A 15,450-nucleotide genomic window follows, 5' to 3' on the forward strand; every position below is an offset into this window, starting at 1 on the left:
TTGTGACACAGGAACATTCAGAAGGACGACACCGCAGCAATAAAACACTCTCAGATCTTCTCAGTTTCTAGCCGATACTACACAAAAAAATAACGTAAAATAACGCAGTAACGCATCATGTAGTAACGGTAACCGAGTTACTGAATATAAAAAATAATGCGGTAGATTACTATTTACCGCCGAAAGTAACGGCGTTACAGTAACGCGTTAGTCCCAACACTGGTTCTGGCGCAGGTGTTGTGATGGTGCATCTGGAATAATCCAGAAATGCATGCGAGAATGCACAAAATTGTATGTTGCTAGACGTTTTTTCATATTATAGAATAATCAATAATGTATCGTGGTGCTTTGCGATTGTTGCTGCGACCCCAGAATGCAGAGACAGTAGGCAACGTGCAGATGAGATGATCCCTTTATTAGGAACGGCAGGCACCTTAGCATGTAGACAACCAATGTATAGAGAGGGCTAAGGTGTGCACTCAGCTGCTTGGCACGCAGCGCTGGCAAATAAACACTCTTCATTACAGGAGACAGGTGTGAGGAATCAGCGCTCCCACGGGAAGTAGCAACAAAAGAGGAAGGAGCGCCGAAAACGGAAACAAACGCTAAACAGGAAAAATACAACACAAAACCAAAACAGACATGAATCATGACAGGACGCCCCTCCCAATATAACGGATTCCAGACGTTCTAAATCAGTCAGAGAAGTAAAACAAAAAGTCAGAAAGTGAGGGAGAGTGGAGGAAGTACTTGGGGGGGGGGGGGGGGGGGGGGTGCAGTTTGGAGGGTCGGCAAACCAGTCCAGCCAAAATGTCCCCGAAGCCAGCGGGGTAGAGTCAGGTGGCATGAAGCGCAGGATGAACGCAATGGAGATCCAGGTCCAAGTCACGGCGGGCATTGCTGCTTCAGCCGCTTAAATCATCCAGCAGCTATAAAAGTATATTGTTGAATACAGTCTATTTTTTGCTTATGACAGTGTAAACATGTCGACATGCACGCGTAGGATTCTCTCTGAGCGTCTGCTTTTGCATGGCAATCGCCTCCTTTCTCAGGGGTTGGGCTTGGCCCCTTAGTTCCAGTGAAAGGAACTTTGAATGCTCCAGGATACCAAAACATTTTGGACAATTCCATGCTCCCAACCTTGTGGGAACAGTTTGGAGCGGGCCCCTTCCTCTTCCAACATGACTGTGCACCAGTGCACAAAGCAAGGTCCATAAAGACATGGATGACAGAGTCTGGTGTGGATGAACTTGACTGGCCTGCACAGAGTCCTGACCTAAACCCGATAGAATCAATCAATCAATGTTTATTTATATAGCCCTAAATCACAAGTGTCTCAAAGGGCTGCACAAGCAACGACGACATCCTCGGTTCAGAACCCACAAAAGGGCAAGGAAAAATGTCAATGTGAATGACTATGAGAAACCTTGGAGAGGACCGCAGATGTGGGTGACCCCCCCTAGGAGTGGGTCTAGCATAATATTGTGAAAGTCCAGTCCATAGTGGATCTAACATAATAGTGAGAGTCCAGTCCATAGTGGGGCCAGCAGGAGACCATCCCGAGCAGAGACGGGTCAACAGCGCAGAGATGTTCCCAACCGATACACAGGCGAGCGGTCCACCCCGGGTCCCAACTCTGGACAGCCAGCACTTCATCCATGGCCACCGGACCTGTGCCCCCCACTCCACAAGGGAGAAGGGGCAGAGGAGAAAAAAAGAAAAGAAACGGCAGATCAACTGGTCTAAAAAGGGGGGTCTATTTAAAGGCTAGAGTATACAAATGAGTTTTAAGATGGGACTTAAATGCTTCTACTGAGGTAGCATCTCTAACTGTTACCGGGAGGGCATTCCATTGTACTGGAGCCCGAATAGAAAACACTCTATAGCCCGCAGACTTTTTTTGGGCTCTGGGAATCACTAATAAGCTGGAGTTTGAGAGCCAGGCCTTCTTGACCAACATCAGTGCGTGACCTCACCAATGCACTTTTGGAAGAATGGTCGAAAAATTCCTACAAACACACTCCGCAACCTTGTGGACAGCCTTCCCAGAAGAGTTGAAGCTGTAATAGCTGCAAAAGGTGGACCGACATCATATTGAACCCTATGGGTTAGGAATGGGATGGCACTTCAAGTTCATATGTGAGTCAAGGCAGGTGGCCAAATACTTTTGGCAATATTGTGTAAATTTGATGTATTTCCATCTATGAAAAAGGCCTGGGTCGGTTATGAAAAATTCGAAATTTGCACTATTTACGCTGACGTGAAAAAATCTCGATACAAGTTACATAAGGGCAAATAAATCAAAATTGGCCTACAGTGTGAACAAGGCCTTCATCAGCCCAATATTGTACAAACCCCGTTTCCATATGAGTTGGGAAATTGTGTTAGATGTAAATATAAACGGAATACAATGATTTGCAAATCATTTTCAACCCATATTCAGTTGAATATGCTACAAAGACAACATATTTGATGTTCAAACTGATAAACTTTTTTTTTTTTTTTGCAAATAATCATTAACTGTAGAATTTGATGCCAGCAACACGTGACAAAGAAGTTAGGAAAGGTGGCAATAAATACTGATAAAGTTGAGGAATGCTCATCAAACACTTATTTGGAACATCCCACAGGTGTGCAGGCTAATTGGGAACAGGTGGGTGCCATGATTGGGTATAAAAACAGCTTCCCAAAGAATGCTCAGTCTTTCACAAGAAAGAATGGGGCGAGGTACACCCCTTTGTCCACAACTGCGTGAGCAAATAGTCAAACAGTTTAAGAACAACGTTTCTCAAAGTGCAATTGCAAGAAATTTAGGGATTTCAACATCTACGGTCCATAATATCATCAAAAGGTTCAGAGAATCTGGAGAAATCACTCCACTTAAGCGGCATGGCCGGAAACCAACATTGAATGACTGTGACTTTCGATCCCTCAGACGGCACTGTATCAACATAATCTCTAAAGGATATCACCACATGGGCTCAGGAACACTTCAGAAAACCACTGTCACTAAATACAGTTTGTCGCTACATCTGTAAGTGCAAGTTAAAGCTCTACTATGCAAAGCGAAAGCCATTTATCAACAACATCCAGAAACGCCGCTGGCTTCTCTGGGCCCGAGATCATCTAAGATGGACTCATGCAAAGTGGAAAAGTGTTCTGTGGTCTGACGAGTCCACATTTCAAATTATTTTTGGAAATATTGGTCATCGTGTCATCCGGACCAAAGGGGAAGCGAACCATCCAAACTGTTATCGACGCAAAGTTCAAAAGCCAGCATCTGTGATGGTATGGGGGTGCATTAGTGCCCAAGGTATGGGTAACTTACACATCTGTGAAGGCACCATTAATGCTGAAAGGTACATACAGGTTTTGGAACAACATATGCTGCCGTCTTTTTCATGGACGCCCCTGCTTATTTCAGCAAGACAATGCCAAGCCACATTCAGCACTTGTTACAACAGCGTGGCTTCGTAAAAAAAAGAGTGTGGGTACTTTCCTGGCCCGCCTGCAGTCCAGACCTGTCTCCCATCGAAAATGTGTGGCGCATTATGAAGCGTAAAATACGACAGCGGAGACCCCCGGACTGTTGAACGACTGAAGCTCTACATAAAACAAGAATGGGAAAGAATTCCACTTTCAAAGCTTCAACAATTAGTTTCCTCAGTTCCCAATCGTTTATTGAGTGTTGTTAAAAGAAAAGGCCATGTAACACAGTGGTGAACATGCCCTTTCCCACTTACTTTGGCACGTGTTGCAGCCATGAAATTCTAAGTTAATTATTATTTGCAAAAAAAAAAAAAAAGTTTATGAGTTTGAACATCAAATATCTTGTCTTTGTAGTGCATACAATTGAATATGGGTTGAAAAGGATTTGCAAATCATTGTATTCTGTTTATATTTACATCTAACACAATTTCCCAACTCATGGAAACGGGGTTTGTAGTAATGACGTATAAGATAACCCTGGATAAAGGTTAAACCTGAGGTTTTCCATACAGGACGACTATCCTCTGGCCAGCCTTCCTTTGCTGGGCTACTCTGTCACCATCCCATCCGAGTGCGAAAACATCCACAAAGACTATGTCTTCAAACTCCACTTCAAGTCCCACGTCTACTACTTCAGATCGGAGAGCGAGTACACGTTCGAAAGGTGCGCAACTGTTTAGAGATACATTGTGGCAGGGAAGCAATCAATGTCTGTGTTTCACCAGGTGGATGGAGGTAATCCGCAGCGCCACCTGCTCGGCCAGCCGCACCCTGCCAAGCTCCAGGAAAGACCTTTATTGATGGAGATTGGCTTGTGTGAAGCTTCCCACCAAAGAGACTAAAAATAGACACCAGATCATGACACATTGCTGGTGTTTAGTTGAACACTATTTAATATGTGAATAGTCCACACACACACACACACACACACACATGCAGGCCCCACTTTGCCTACTTTCTGCACCACTCCTTTGTATTCATGACATTTTTTCTTCTCCAGGCTAGATGATTCCCACATGTTGACACGTGCACACACAGTTCCCAAACCTGACTGAACCACATGAATGGTTGGGTTTTTTCCCCATGCCTTAAGTTATTTCATGCACACTAGAACGGGGGTCGGCAACCCGCGGCTCTAGAGCCGCCCTAGTGGCTCTCTGGAGCTTTTTCAAAAATGTATGAAAAATGGAAAAAGATGAGGGGAAAAAAATCTATTTTTTGTTTTAATATGGTTTCTGTAGGAGGACAAACATGACACAAACCTCCCTAATTGTTATAAATCCCACTGTTTATATTAAACATGCTTCACTGATTCGAGTATTTGGCGAGCGCCGTTTTGTCCTACTAATTTTGGCGGTCCTTGAACTCACCGTAGTTTGTTTACATGTACAACTTTCTCTGACTTTCTAGGACGTGTTTTATGCCACTTCTTTTTCTGTCTCATTTTGTCCACCAAACTTTTAACGTTGTGCGTGAATGCACAAAGGTGAGTTTTGTTGATGTTATTGACTTGTGCGGAGTGCCAATCGGGCATATTTGATCACTGCATGACTGCAAGCTAATCGATGCTAACATGCTATTTAGGCTAGCTATATGTACATATTGCATCATTATGCCTCATTTGTAGGTATATTTGGGCTCATTTAGTTTCCTTTAAGTCCTCTTAATTCAATTTATATCTCATGACACACTATCTGTATGTATATGGCTTTTAATTTTTTGCGGCTCCAGACAAAAATGTTTTTGTATTTTTGGTCCAATATGGCTCCTTCAACATTTTGGATTGCCGACCCCTGCACTAGAAGTATGAATGTCATGTTCATTTCACACCCTTTATGATTTTTTTTTGGAACAGGGATTCAAACTAAATTAAAGCTGCAAGCAGCGATGGACGGGACCGACTTTGAGGGCTCATAAAATCCAAACCGGAGCAGTAATTAAAACTCTTTCATCAACTTTTAATCAGAAGGGTTCAATCTCTCTCCTGTGCTAATTTGAAGCCAACACGACAAACGCGCTCAGAGGAGATAATGTTTGAAAAAAGGTGACTGTTTTTACACAACTTTTGTTTTGAAGGGGGAATTGCAAACTTCCTATTGATTTTTACTTGGGGTTGTCAGTGTATGAAATATAGGTCTAAGTGAGACCTACATAGAGGTTTTTGTTTCATGTCTGTACGGCATTCCTACTGGGAGTTACAGGCTGTTTTGTCTGTGTTTTCTTCCTAGGGGGCGCAATGTTGAGTTTTGGGGTTTGGTTTTTTGATTAGATCGCAATTTTTGCCAGTCCTGGTGTGTATGTCCAATTTGGTGAGTTTTGAAGCATGTTAAGGGGGTCAAATTACAGCTCAAAGAGGCGGCGGTATAATAATAAAACGCTAGAAATTCAATAGGGTCCTCTGTCCCAAAGGGACTCGGTCCCTAATAAGTGGATTCATAAGTTTGAATTTCTATTGATGTTCCAGCTCAGCTTAGCCGAGCTGTTTCTCGGCTAATTGTTACAAGCATTCCCGTCATTGGTTGGCGTAGAAAAAATACCACAGTAAAGACCCACCCAAAACATCTGGTCTTACTCGCTGGCATTAGCTTACAGCTGTAGTTATTGACATAACTTGCTTGAAGGAAAAAAGTAAGTGTGAAGGACAGTGCTGAGAAGAAGAAGTGGATGATATTAAGGAATTAAAGAAAGAAATCATCAAAATCATGGCAGAGCGATTCGAGCGTACCACTGCTAATCTGCACCATACCGAAGCGGAATGAGTCAATAATGCCAGTCGTCCATCCATTAATTTTCTACCGCTTGTCCCTTTTTGGAGTCGCGGGGCGTGCAGGAGCCTATCTCAGCTGCATTCGGGCGGTAGGCGGGGTACACCCTGGACAAGTCGCCACCTCATCGCAGGGCCAACACAGACAACATTCGCACTTACTAAGAGTGTTGAAATAATATCTAATTGGCAGGCATTTATCCATGAAAATATGGAAAAGCTGCTGGTGGTGTGAGCCTCGGATTCAGGAGGAACAGTGTGGTTTTCGTCCTGGTCGTGGAACTGTGGACCAGCTCTATACTCTCGGCAGGGTCCTTGAGGGTGCATGGGAGTTTGCCCAACAAGTCTACATGTGCTTTGTGGACTTGGAGAAGGCATTCGACCGTGTCCCTCGGGAAGTCCTGTGGGGAGTGCTCAGAGAGTATGGGGTATCGGACTGTCTGATTGTGGCGGTCCGCTCCCAGTATGATCAGTGTCAGAGCTTGGTCCGCATTGCCGGCAGTAAGTCGGACACGTTTCCAGTGAGGGTTGGACTCCGCCAAGGCTGCCCTTTGTCACCGATTCTGTTCATAACTTTTATGGACAGAATTTCTAGGCGCAGTCAAGGCGTTGAGGGGATCCGGTTTGGTGGCTGCAGGATTAGGTCTCTGCTTTTTGCAGATGATGTGGTCCTGATGGCTTCGTCTGGCCAGGATCTTCAGCTCTCACTGGATCGGTTCGCAGTCGAGTGTGAAGTGACCGGGATGAGAATCAGCACCTCCAAGTCCGAGTCCATGGTTCTCGCCCGGAAAAGGGTGGAGTGCCATCTTCGGGTTGGGGAGGAGACCCTGCCCCAAGTGGAGGAGTTCAAGTACCTCAGGGTCTTGTTCACGAGTGAGGAAAGAGTGGATCGTGAGATCGACAGGCGGATCGGTGTGGCGTCTTCAGTAATGCGGACGCTGTATCGATCCGTTGTGGTGAAGAAGGAGCTGAGCCGGAAGGCAAAGCTCTCAATTTACCGGTCGATCTACGTTCCCATCCTCACCTATGGTCATGAGCTTTGGGTTATGACCGAAAGGACAAGGAAATGAGTTTCCTCCGCCGGGTGGCGGGGCTCTCCCTTAGAGATAGGGTGAGAAGCTCTGTCATCCGGGAGGAGCTCAGAGTAGAGCCGCTGTTCCTCAACATAGAGAGGAGCCAGATGAGGGGGTTCGGGCATCTGGTCAAGATGCCACCCAAACGCCTCCCTAGGGAGGTGTTTAGGGCACGTCCAACCGGTAGGAGGCCACGGGGAAGACCCAGGACACGTTGGGAAGACTATGTCTCCCGGCTGGCCTGGGAACGCCTCGGGATCCCCCGGGAAGAGCTGGAAGAAGTGGCTGGGGAGAGGAAAGTCTGGGTTTCCCTGCTTAGGCTGCTGCCCCCGTGAACCGACCTCGGATAAGCGGAAGAAGATGGATGGATGGATGGATGCTGGTGGTGTGTTTGATGAAAAACCGGAAGGAGATACCATAGAAGTCCGCTCGACAAGGTAAAAGTTGTGCATTATTATTACATTACTTCATAAAACTACTGTAGTTGTTAGTGGTACATTATTTTGTATTGATTTGATACCATATTCTTTTTTTTTAAGGCATGTTACATATTAAAACTGCTATTTGGGCGGGACAATCCATCCGTCCATCTTCCGCTTATCTGAGGTCGGGTTAAATGGATTTCAATTCATTTAAATGGGAGACGTTTAATTAAGATCCAAGTGTTTTGAGTTAGGAGGTCCGTCACAGAACCGATAAAACTTGTAAGTTGAGGTACGAGTGTAGATTCGTGCACATGGTGGACTAACACGTTTAACATGTAGTCGCGTGCCGCTACACCGAGAAAGGACGGCGTTCCTTTTTGTTCTTTTGACCTTATTTGTTTTCCCCCTTCATGATGTCTTATTTGAGGCAAACTCCTCTCCAAAGAAAAGTGAGGTGAAATGAGTGAAATGTACGGAGCCCCTAAAGGGACATGGGGGGGAAATCTTTTTTTGTATAATTTTTTTTTTTTTTTTAGACATGTATCTCGTGCGCACGAGAAACTTTTTACAAAGTTATAAACAAAAAAAAAAGCTTTTTTTTTTTTTTTTTAGAAATGTATCTTGTGCGCACGAGAAACTATCTCGTAGGCATAAAATAAAAAAATACTTTAAAAAAATTATATATATATATATATATATATATTATTTTTTTTAAACTTTATAAAAAGTTTCTCGTGCGCACGAGATACATATCTAAAAAAAATTATATATATACATATATATTTTTTTAGAACTTTATAAAAAGATACATGTCTAAAAAAAAATAAAAAAATTATATATATATATATTTTTTTTTTTTTATAACTTTATAAAAAGTTTCTCGTGCGCACGAGATACATGTCTAAAAAAAATTATATATATACATATTTTTTTTTTTAGAACTTTATAAAAAGATACATGTCTAAAAAAAAAAAAATTATATATATATATATATATATATATATATATATTTTTTAGAACTTTATAAAAAGTTTCTCGTGCGCACGAGATGTCTAAAAAAAATTATATATATATATATATATATATATTTTTTTTTTTTTAGAACTTTATAAAAAGATACATGTCTAAAAAAAAAAAATTATATATATATATATATGTATTTTTAGAACTTTATAAAAAGTTTCTCGTGCGCACGAGATACATGTCTAAAAAAAAAATTATAGATATACATATATTTTTTTTTAGAACTTTATAAAAAGATACATGTCTAAAAAAAAATATTATATATATATATATATATATATATATATATTTTTTTTTAGAACTTTATAAAAAGTTTCTCGTGCGCACGAGATACATGTCTAAAAAAAATTATATATATATATATATATATATATATATATATATTTTTAGAACTTTATAAAAAGATACATGTCTAAAAAAAAAAAAATTATATATATATATATATATAAATATATATTTTTTTAGAACTTTATAAAAAGTGAGTGCGCATGAGAAACTTTCTCGTGCGCACGAGATACATGTCTAAAAAAAATATAGATATAATAATAATTTCCCCATGTCCCTTTAGGGGCTCCGTAGAAATGCTTCAAAGGTGGAGAATTTGTAAAAAAGACCTTCCAAAATGTTTGTAATTCTACAATTCTGTCTTAGATCTTCCCTGAAGTTCTCAGACTTTCCTCACCGAGAGTATTTATTGGTCGATACAATAAGTGTTATCAAAAAATAATAATATTTATGTTGCCATAGAGACACTACCAGCTGCAGTCAATCATGATCACAAAGGGGAAATAAATACTGCTTTCTTGTTTAAGATGTATCACATATTTGAGGTTGTATCTATAATTGCAACAATGGGTAAATGAGTACAAAATCAAAATGAACATGGCATTCATGCCCATTTTCAAGTGCCTGTAAGGTAGACAACTATACAAGATGAACATGTACACAATAGTGGTGTGCACGTCACCACACCCGTGGTATTTATTTTTTCAGCACGACAATCATATATGGTCTTGATCAATTTCATGCGATGCCACTTCCTAATAGAAACATATCTTCTATTTTTTCTGCAACATGTTTGTACAAAACTTGGAAACACTGTGAAAATGGTCTGCTTTGTTTCATTCTTTAACAATTCTCTTTCTGGGTCTTTGTGCGGACAACGAGACTCCAAGAGAGTTATATCGTCTACAACCCCTGAAACTTTTCTTAATAAAGATGACAACGTGTTGTTTGTAAAATTGCATTGGTCCAGAGCAGAGCATAAGAACAGCATAAAGTTCAACAAACGTGATAAAAGTGATTCGTATTCAGCTACTACATCGGTTACCTAAAACCGGGGTGTCCAAAAAGTATTTATAAAAGAAGAAACAAAAAAAATCAAAGGACACAGGGGTCATTTTTTTTCTAAACCAATACAGTACATATGTGTAACGGATGCATGATGTAAAATTAACCTATTATTGTTGCAAATATTAGTATCATTTTTTTCCCCTCTACGTTTTACTGTGGAATTATCGTCGAACTTTGGACATCCTTGTCCTGATGACACCAAGATCAGATCAGATCAGATAGGTCTTTATTGTCATTGCACAAGTACAACGAAACTATGTTTTCAGTACAAACCCGTTCAAGATTAGACAAACAAACAGTGTACAGGGTTACAGGACAGGAACGCTGATGGGTCGCCACAAGGCACCCCGTAAAAGATAAGAAAAAGGTAAAAGGTGAGTAAAAAAAATACAATCTAGACTGGGCTCCTAAGAGGGCCTAGTCTGGAGTGGGAAAAAACCTTCATGCAATGCACACATAAACACGTTACATTTAATCACGACAAACTCGCAACAGAGAGGCGGGGAGTTGGGACCCTGGAGGTCGACTGCTGCTATGAAGCGCTGCCATCCGACAATCACCCCGTGGGGAAACAAGCAATAGTGAAGGCGTGGGGTGGGGGAGGGGGTGTGTGTGCGTGTGTGCCCAATTGTCTTGGGTGTGATGATGTAATGTTTTTTATAGACTGAGGCCGATCTGCAAAAGTTTATGTTTATTTCCTTCTTTATTATGCATTTTCGGCCGGTGCGACTTATACTCCGCAAAAATACGGTACTGTTTTTCCATGAACAATATAATGTTGTAAAAACCAATGTAACTTTAACAGTAAAAGTCTGGCAACTAAGCTGTCAGCTTTTCCCGTAAAAAAAAACAAAACAGTGGTACCGTTTTTATATTTACCGTAAAATGTTGTAAAAATGTTTTTAAATAAACACTTTTACAGTAAAATTTTGTATATGTTGAGTTTTTATTGTAAAATCGACAGTCTATTTAAAACAATTTATATAATTAATAAAGGCAAATTCATCATGTGGCCCTCATTAAAAAACAGTTTGACATCCCTGATCTAGTGGTACCCCAAAAAATTACTCAATCAAATTGATTGATTGATTGATTGTAACTTTTATTAGTAGATTGCACAGTACAGTACATATTCCGTGCAATTGACCACTAAATGGTAACACATGAATACGTTTTTCAGCTTGTTTAAGTCGGGGTCCACGTAAGGTGTATTACGGTAAATAGAAAGACGGTACATTTGTTTTCACGGTAGGAAAACTGGCAGCTGAGTTGCCAGAATAAAAAAAAAAAAGTGTACTGTTTTTCCATGAACAATATAATGTTGTAAAAACCAATGTAACTTTAACAGTAAAAGTCTGGCAACTAAGCTGCCAGCTTTTTCCGTAATAAACAAAAAACAAAACAATGTTACTGTTTTTATATTTACCGTAACATGTTTTAAAAAATATTTAAAAAACACTATTTTACAGGAAAAATTTTGTACCATATTTTTCGGAGTATTAGTCGCTCCGGAGTATAAGTCGCACCGGCCGAAAATGCATAATAAAGAAGGAAAAAAACATATATAAGTCGCACTGGAGTATAAGTCGCATTTTTGGGGGAAATGTATTGGATAAAACCCAACACTAAGAATAGACATTTGAAAGGCAATTTAAAATAAATAAAGGCTGAATAAGTGTACGTTATATGAGGCATAAATAACCAACTGAGAACGTGCCTGGTATGTTAACGTAACATATTATGGTAAGAGTCATTCAAATAACTAAAACATATAGAACATGCTATACGTTTACCAAACAATCTGTCACTCCTAATCGCTAAATCCCATGAAATCTTATACGTCTAGTCTCTTACGTGAATGAGATAAATAATATTATTTGATATTTTACGGTAATGTGTTAATAATTTCATACATAAGTCGCTCCTGAGTATAAGTTGCACCCCCGGCCAAACTATGAAAAAAAACTGCGACTTATAGTCCGAAAAATACGGTAGACTGTCGATTTTACAGTTATAACTTAAGAATAGACTTTACAAAATTTTACTGTAAAATAGTGGGGTTTAAAAAAAAAAAATGTGTACAACATTTTACGGTAAATATAAAACAGTACCACTGTTTTGTTTTTTACGGAAAAAGCTGGCAGCTTAGTTGCCCGACTTTTACTGTTAAAGTTACATTGGTTTTTACAACATTATATTGTTCATGGAAAAACAGTACACTTTTTTTTTTTTTTATTCTGGCAACCCAGCTGCCAGTTTTTCTACCGTAAAAACAAATGTACCATCTTTCTATTTACCGTAATACACCTTACGTGGACCCCGACTTAAACAAGTTGAAAAACGAATTCGGTTGTTACCAGTTGGTTATTTACGCGTCATATAACGTACACTTTTTCAGCCTGTTGTTCACTATTCTTTATTTATTTTTAATTGCCTTTCAAATGTCTATTCTTGGTGTTGGCTTTTATCAAATACATTTCCCCAAAAAATGCGACTTATACTCCAGTGCGACTTATATATGTTTTTTTCCTTCTTTATTATGCATTTTCGGCCGGTGCGACTTATACTCCGAAAAAACACGGTACTGTATTTCCATGAACAATATAATGTTGTAAAAACCAATGTAACTTTAACAGTAAAAGTCTGGCAACTAAGCTGCCAGTTTTTCCCGTAAAAAAACAAAACAGCGGTACTGTTTTTATATTTACCGTAAAATGTTGTACTTTTTTTTTTTAAATAAACACTTTAAAGTAAAATTTTGTATATGTTGAGTTTTTATTGTAAAATCGACAGTCTATTTAAAACAATTTATAAAATTAATATAGGCAAATTCATCATGTGGGCCTCAATAAAAACCAGTTTGACATCCCTGATCTAGTGGTACCCCAAAAAATTACTCAATCTAATTGATTGATTGTAACTTTTATTAGTAGATTGCATAGTACTGTTCATATTCCGTACAATTGACCACTAAATGGTAACACCCGAATAAGTTTTTCAATCAATCAATCAATCAATGTTTATTTATATAGCCCTAAATCACAAGTGTCTCAAAGGGCTGCACAAGCCACAACGACATCCTCGGTACAGCCCACATAAGGGCAAGGAAAAACTCACCCCAGTGGGACGTCGATGTGAATGACTATGAGAAACCTTGGAGAGGACCGCATATGTGGGTAACCCCCCCCCCCCCCTCTAGGGAGACCGAATGCAATGGATGTCGAGTGGGTCTAACATAATATTGTGAGAGTCCAGTCCATAGTGGATCCAGCATAACAGTAAGAGTCCAGTCCACAGTGGGGTCAGCAGGAAACCATCCCGAGCGGAGACGGGTCAGCAGCGCAGAGATGTTCCCAACCAATATACAGGCGAGCGGTCCACCCCGGGTCCCGACCCCGGACAGCCAGCACCCCATCCATGGCCACCGGATCTGTGTGTCTTCCCCTCCACAAGGGATAGGGGGGAGCAGAGGAGAAAAGAAAAGAAACGGCAGATCAACTGGTCTAAAAAAAGGGGGGCTATTCAAAGGCTAGAGTATACAAATGAGTTTTGAGATGGGACTTAAATGTTTCTACTGAGGTAGCATCTTTCTTTAAGTCGGGGTCCACGTTAATCAATTCATGGTAATATTCTAACAGTGTTACTGTAAAAACTGTAATTTTACAGTGGCTAAAAATATTAAATATACTTATACTCAGGGGCGCCGAAAAGGGGGGGGGGGGGGGGGTAAAGGAGACGGATTCTAGGGGCCCATGATGGAGGGGGGCCCAGAGAGGCCCCTAATGATGATGAAATTATAATACAGAAAAAATAATGACACTGTGTTGGATTATTTTCATGGGGCCCAAAATCCCTAGTGGCGCCCCTGCTTATACTTAATTACTTAGGTGTACTACTCTACTGTATTTAATGCTGGTCATTATGGTGGTGCATGGAGAGCCGAGTACCACTAGTCCATGGCTCAAGTGCAATGATTTTTGTAGACGAGCCCATGATGGCCATCGCAGTCGTAGTTGTCATGGTGATTCAGCGAGGGCCAGTCAGGCTGATACGTGGTGGTGCTGTACACAAAGGCCTGAGTGACGCTGCCCGGCGCCCACCTCTCCTTGTCGCCCGCCGGGCCCAGCCATTCCTCCACCTCCAGCGTCACCTGACTTCGCTGATACATGGCGGGCGTGCATTCAAAGTCGTCCAGGAAGGTCAGCATGGGCTCGTCCACCTCGTAGATCTCGCCGCGAACCCTGTGACCCTGACCTGGGATGTTGAGGAGGAAAGGGATGTTGTGCTCCGTGGCGATCACCAGGGGGAACTTCTGAGTTGTGACCGCTGAGGCGAGCAACTGCGCATGTCCGTTGCCTTTGTCAGTCATGCGTGGGTTGTTAGGCTGGCCCGTCTTTAAAGTGCCGTAGACGAAGACGTGAGTCATGACGCGAGAAGGGAAAACTCTGCAATGACGAAAAATACACGCTGAGCCAAACATTCCACATGTATTCTTTAACATCAGTAACCTAAAGTGTTTTTTTTTAAAGTGAGACAACTCGATTAATGAGACACACAAAGTTTACCTGAAGTGAATGGAAAAAATGTTAGCTCGTCTTCCCGACCGCGGACGACAGCATGCGCATGCGCAGTACAACACGGGCTCAACCTGCACGTGGGGTTGGGAGATACGGATATTGGTATCAATTCGATACCAAGCTAATAGACCACAATTGCTGATAGTGATAACGACACTTTTTAAAGGCACTTGAATGATTTATTTTTGTATTTGTTGATTGTTATTATAATGAAGATAAAACACAATATATATAGGAAAAAGAGACAAAATATTTTAATTATTTCAAATTACTATTATACATATCATAACAACTTCGGCAAAAAAAAAAAAAAACTTTTTTTTTTTCATTTTATTTTTATTGACATCCAGCATCAGACATTCCTATCCATTACATCAGTGGTTCTCAAATGGGGGTACGCGTACCCCTGGAGGTACTTGAAGGTATGCCAAGGGGTATGTGAGATTTAAAAAAAATATAAATATATTTATTGAATAATACTTCAACAAAATATGAATGTAAGTTCATAAACTGAACATCAAATCAAGTAGGCTATTCCATTCATTACAATGCAACAATGCAACAATGCAATATTCAGTGTTGACATTGATTTTTTGTGGACATGTTCCATAAATATTGATGTTAAAGATTTCTTTTTTTGTGAAGAAATGTTTAGAATCCAGATGGATCTCTATTACAATCCCCAAAGAGGGCACTTTAAGTTGATGATTACTTCTATGTGTAGAAATCTTTATTTATAATTGAAT

At 40.4% G+C, this 15,450-nt stretch overlaps 2 protein-coding genes across 3 annotated transcripts in view; one reads left to right on the forward strand and one right to left on the reverse strand.

Moving 5' to 3' along the window:
* LOC133622482 (FERM, ARHGEF and pleckstrin domain-containing protein 1-like) overlaps positions 1-5,451 on the forward strand; it is a 114,825-nt gene extending 109,374 nt beyond the window's left edge. For both annotated transcript variants that reach the window (XM_061985268.2, XM_061985269.2), the window contains exons 27-28: positions 4,002-4,153; positions 4,215-5,451. In XM_061985268.2, coding sequence (XP_061841252.1) covers positions 4,002-4,153; positions 4,215-4,290 — 228 coding nt within the window. In that variant the 3' untranslated portion in view covers positions 4,291-5,451. The remainder of the gene's footprint in view (positions 1-4,001; positions 4,154-4,214) is intronic.
* A 7,434-nt stretch (positions 5,452-12,885) lies between these two features.
* Positions 12,886-14,738, reverse strand: LOC133622604 (gamma-glutamylaminecyclotransferase-like). Its single transcript, XM_061985432.1, has 2 exons — positions 14,693-14,738; positions 12,886-14,572 (listed from the first exon to the last, which is right to left on the reverse strand). Exon 2 carries the CDS (start codon positions 14,551-14,553, stop codon positions 14,089-14,091), a length of 465 nt encoding a protein of 154 aa, XP_061841416.1. The 5' UTR covers positions 14,554-14,572; positions 14,693-14,738; the 3' UTR covers positions 12,886-14,088.
* Between the last annotated feature and the right edge of the window lie 712 nt (positions 14,739-15,450).

Source organism: Nerophis lumbriciformis, linkage group LG23 (assembly GCF_033978685.3).
Source record: "Nerophis lumbriciformis linkage group LG23, RoL_Nlum_v2.1, whole genome shotgun sequence".
Lineage (NCBI taxonomy): Eukaryota > Metazoa > Chordata > Actinopteri > Syngnathiformes > Syngnathidae > Nerophis > Nerophis lumbriciformis.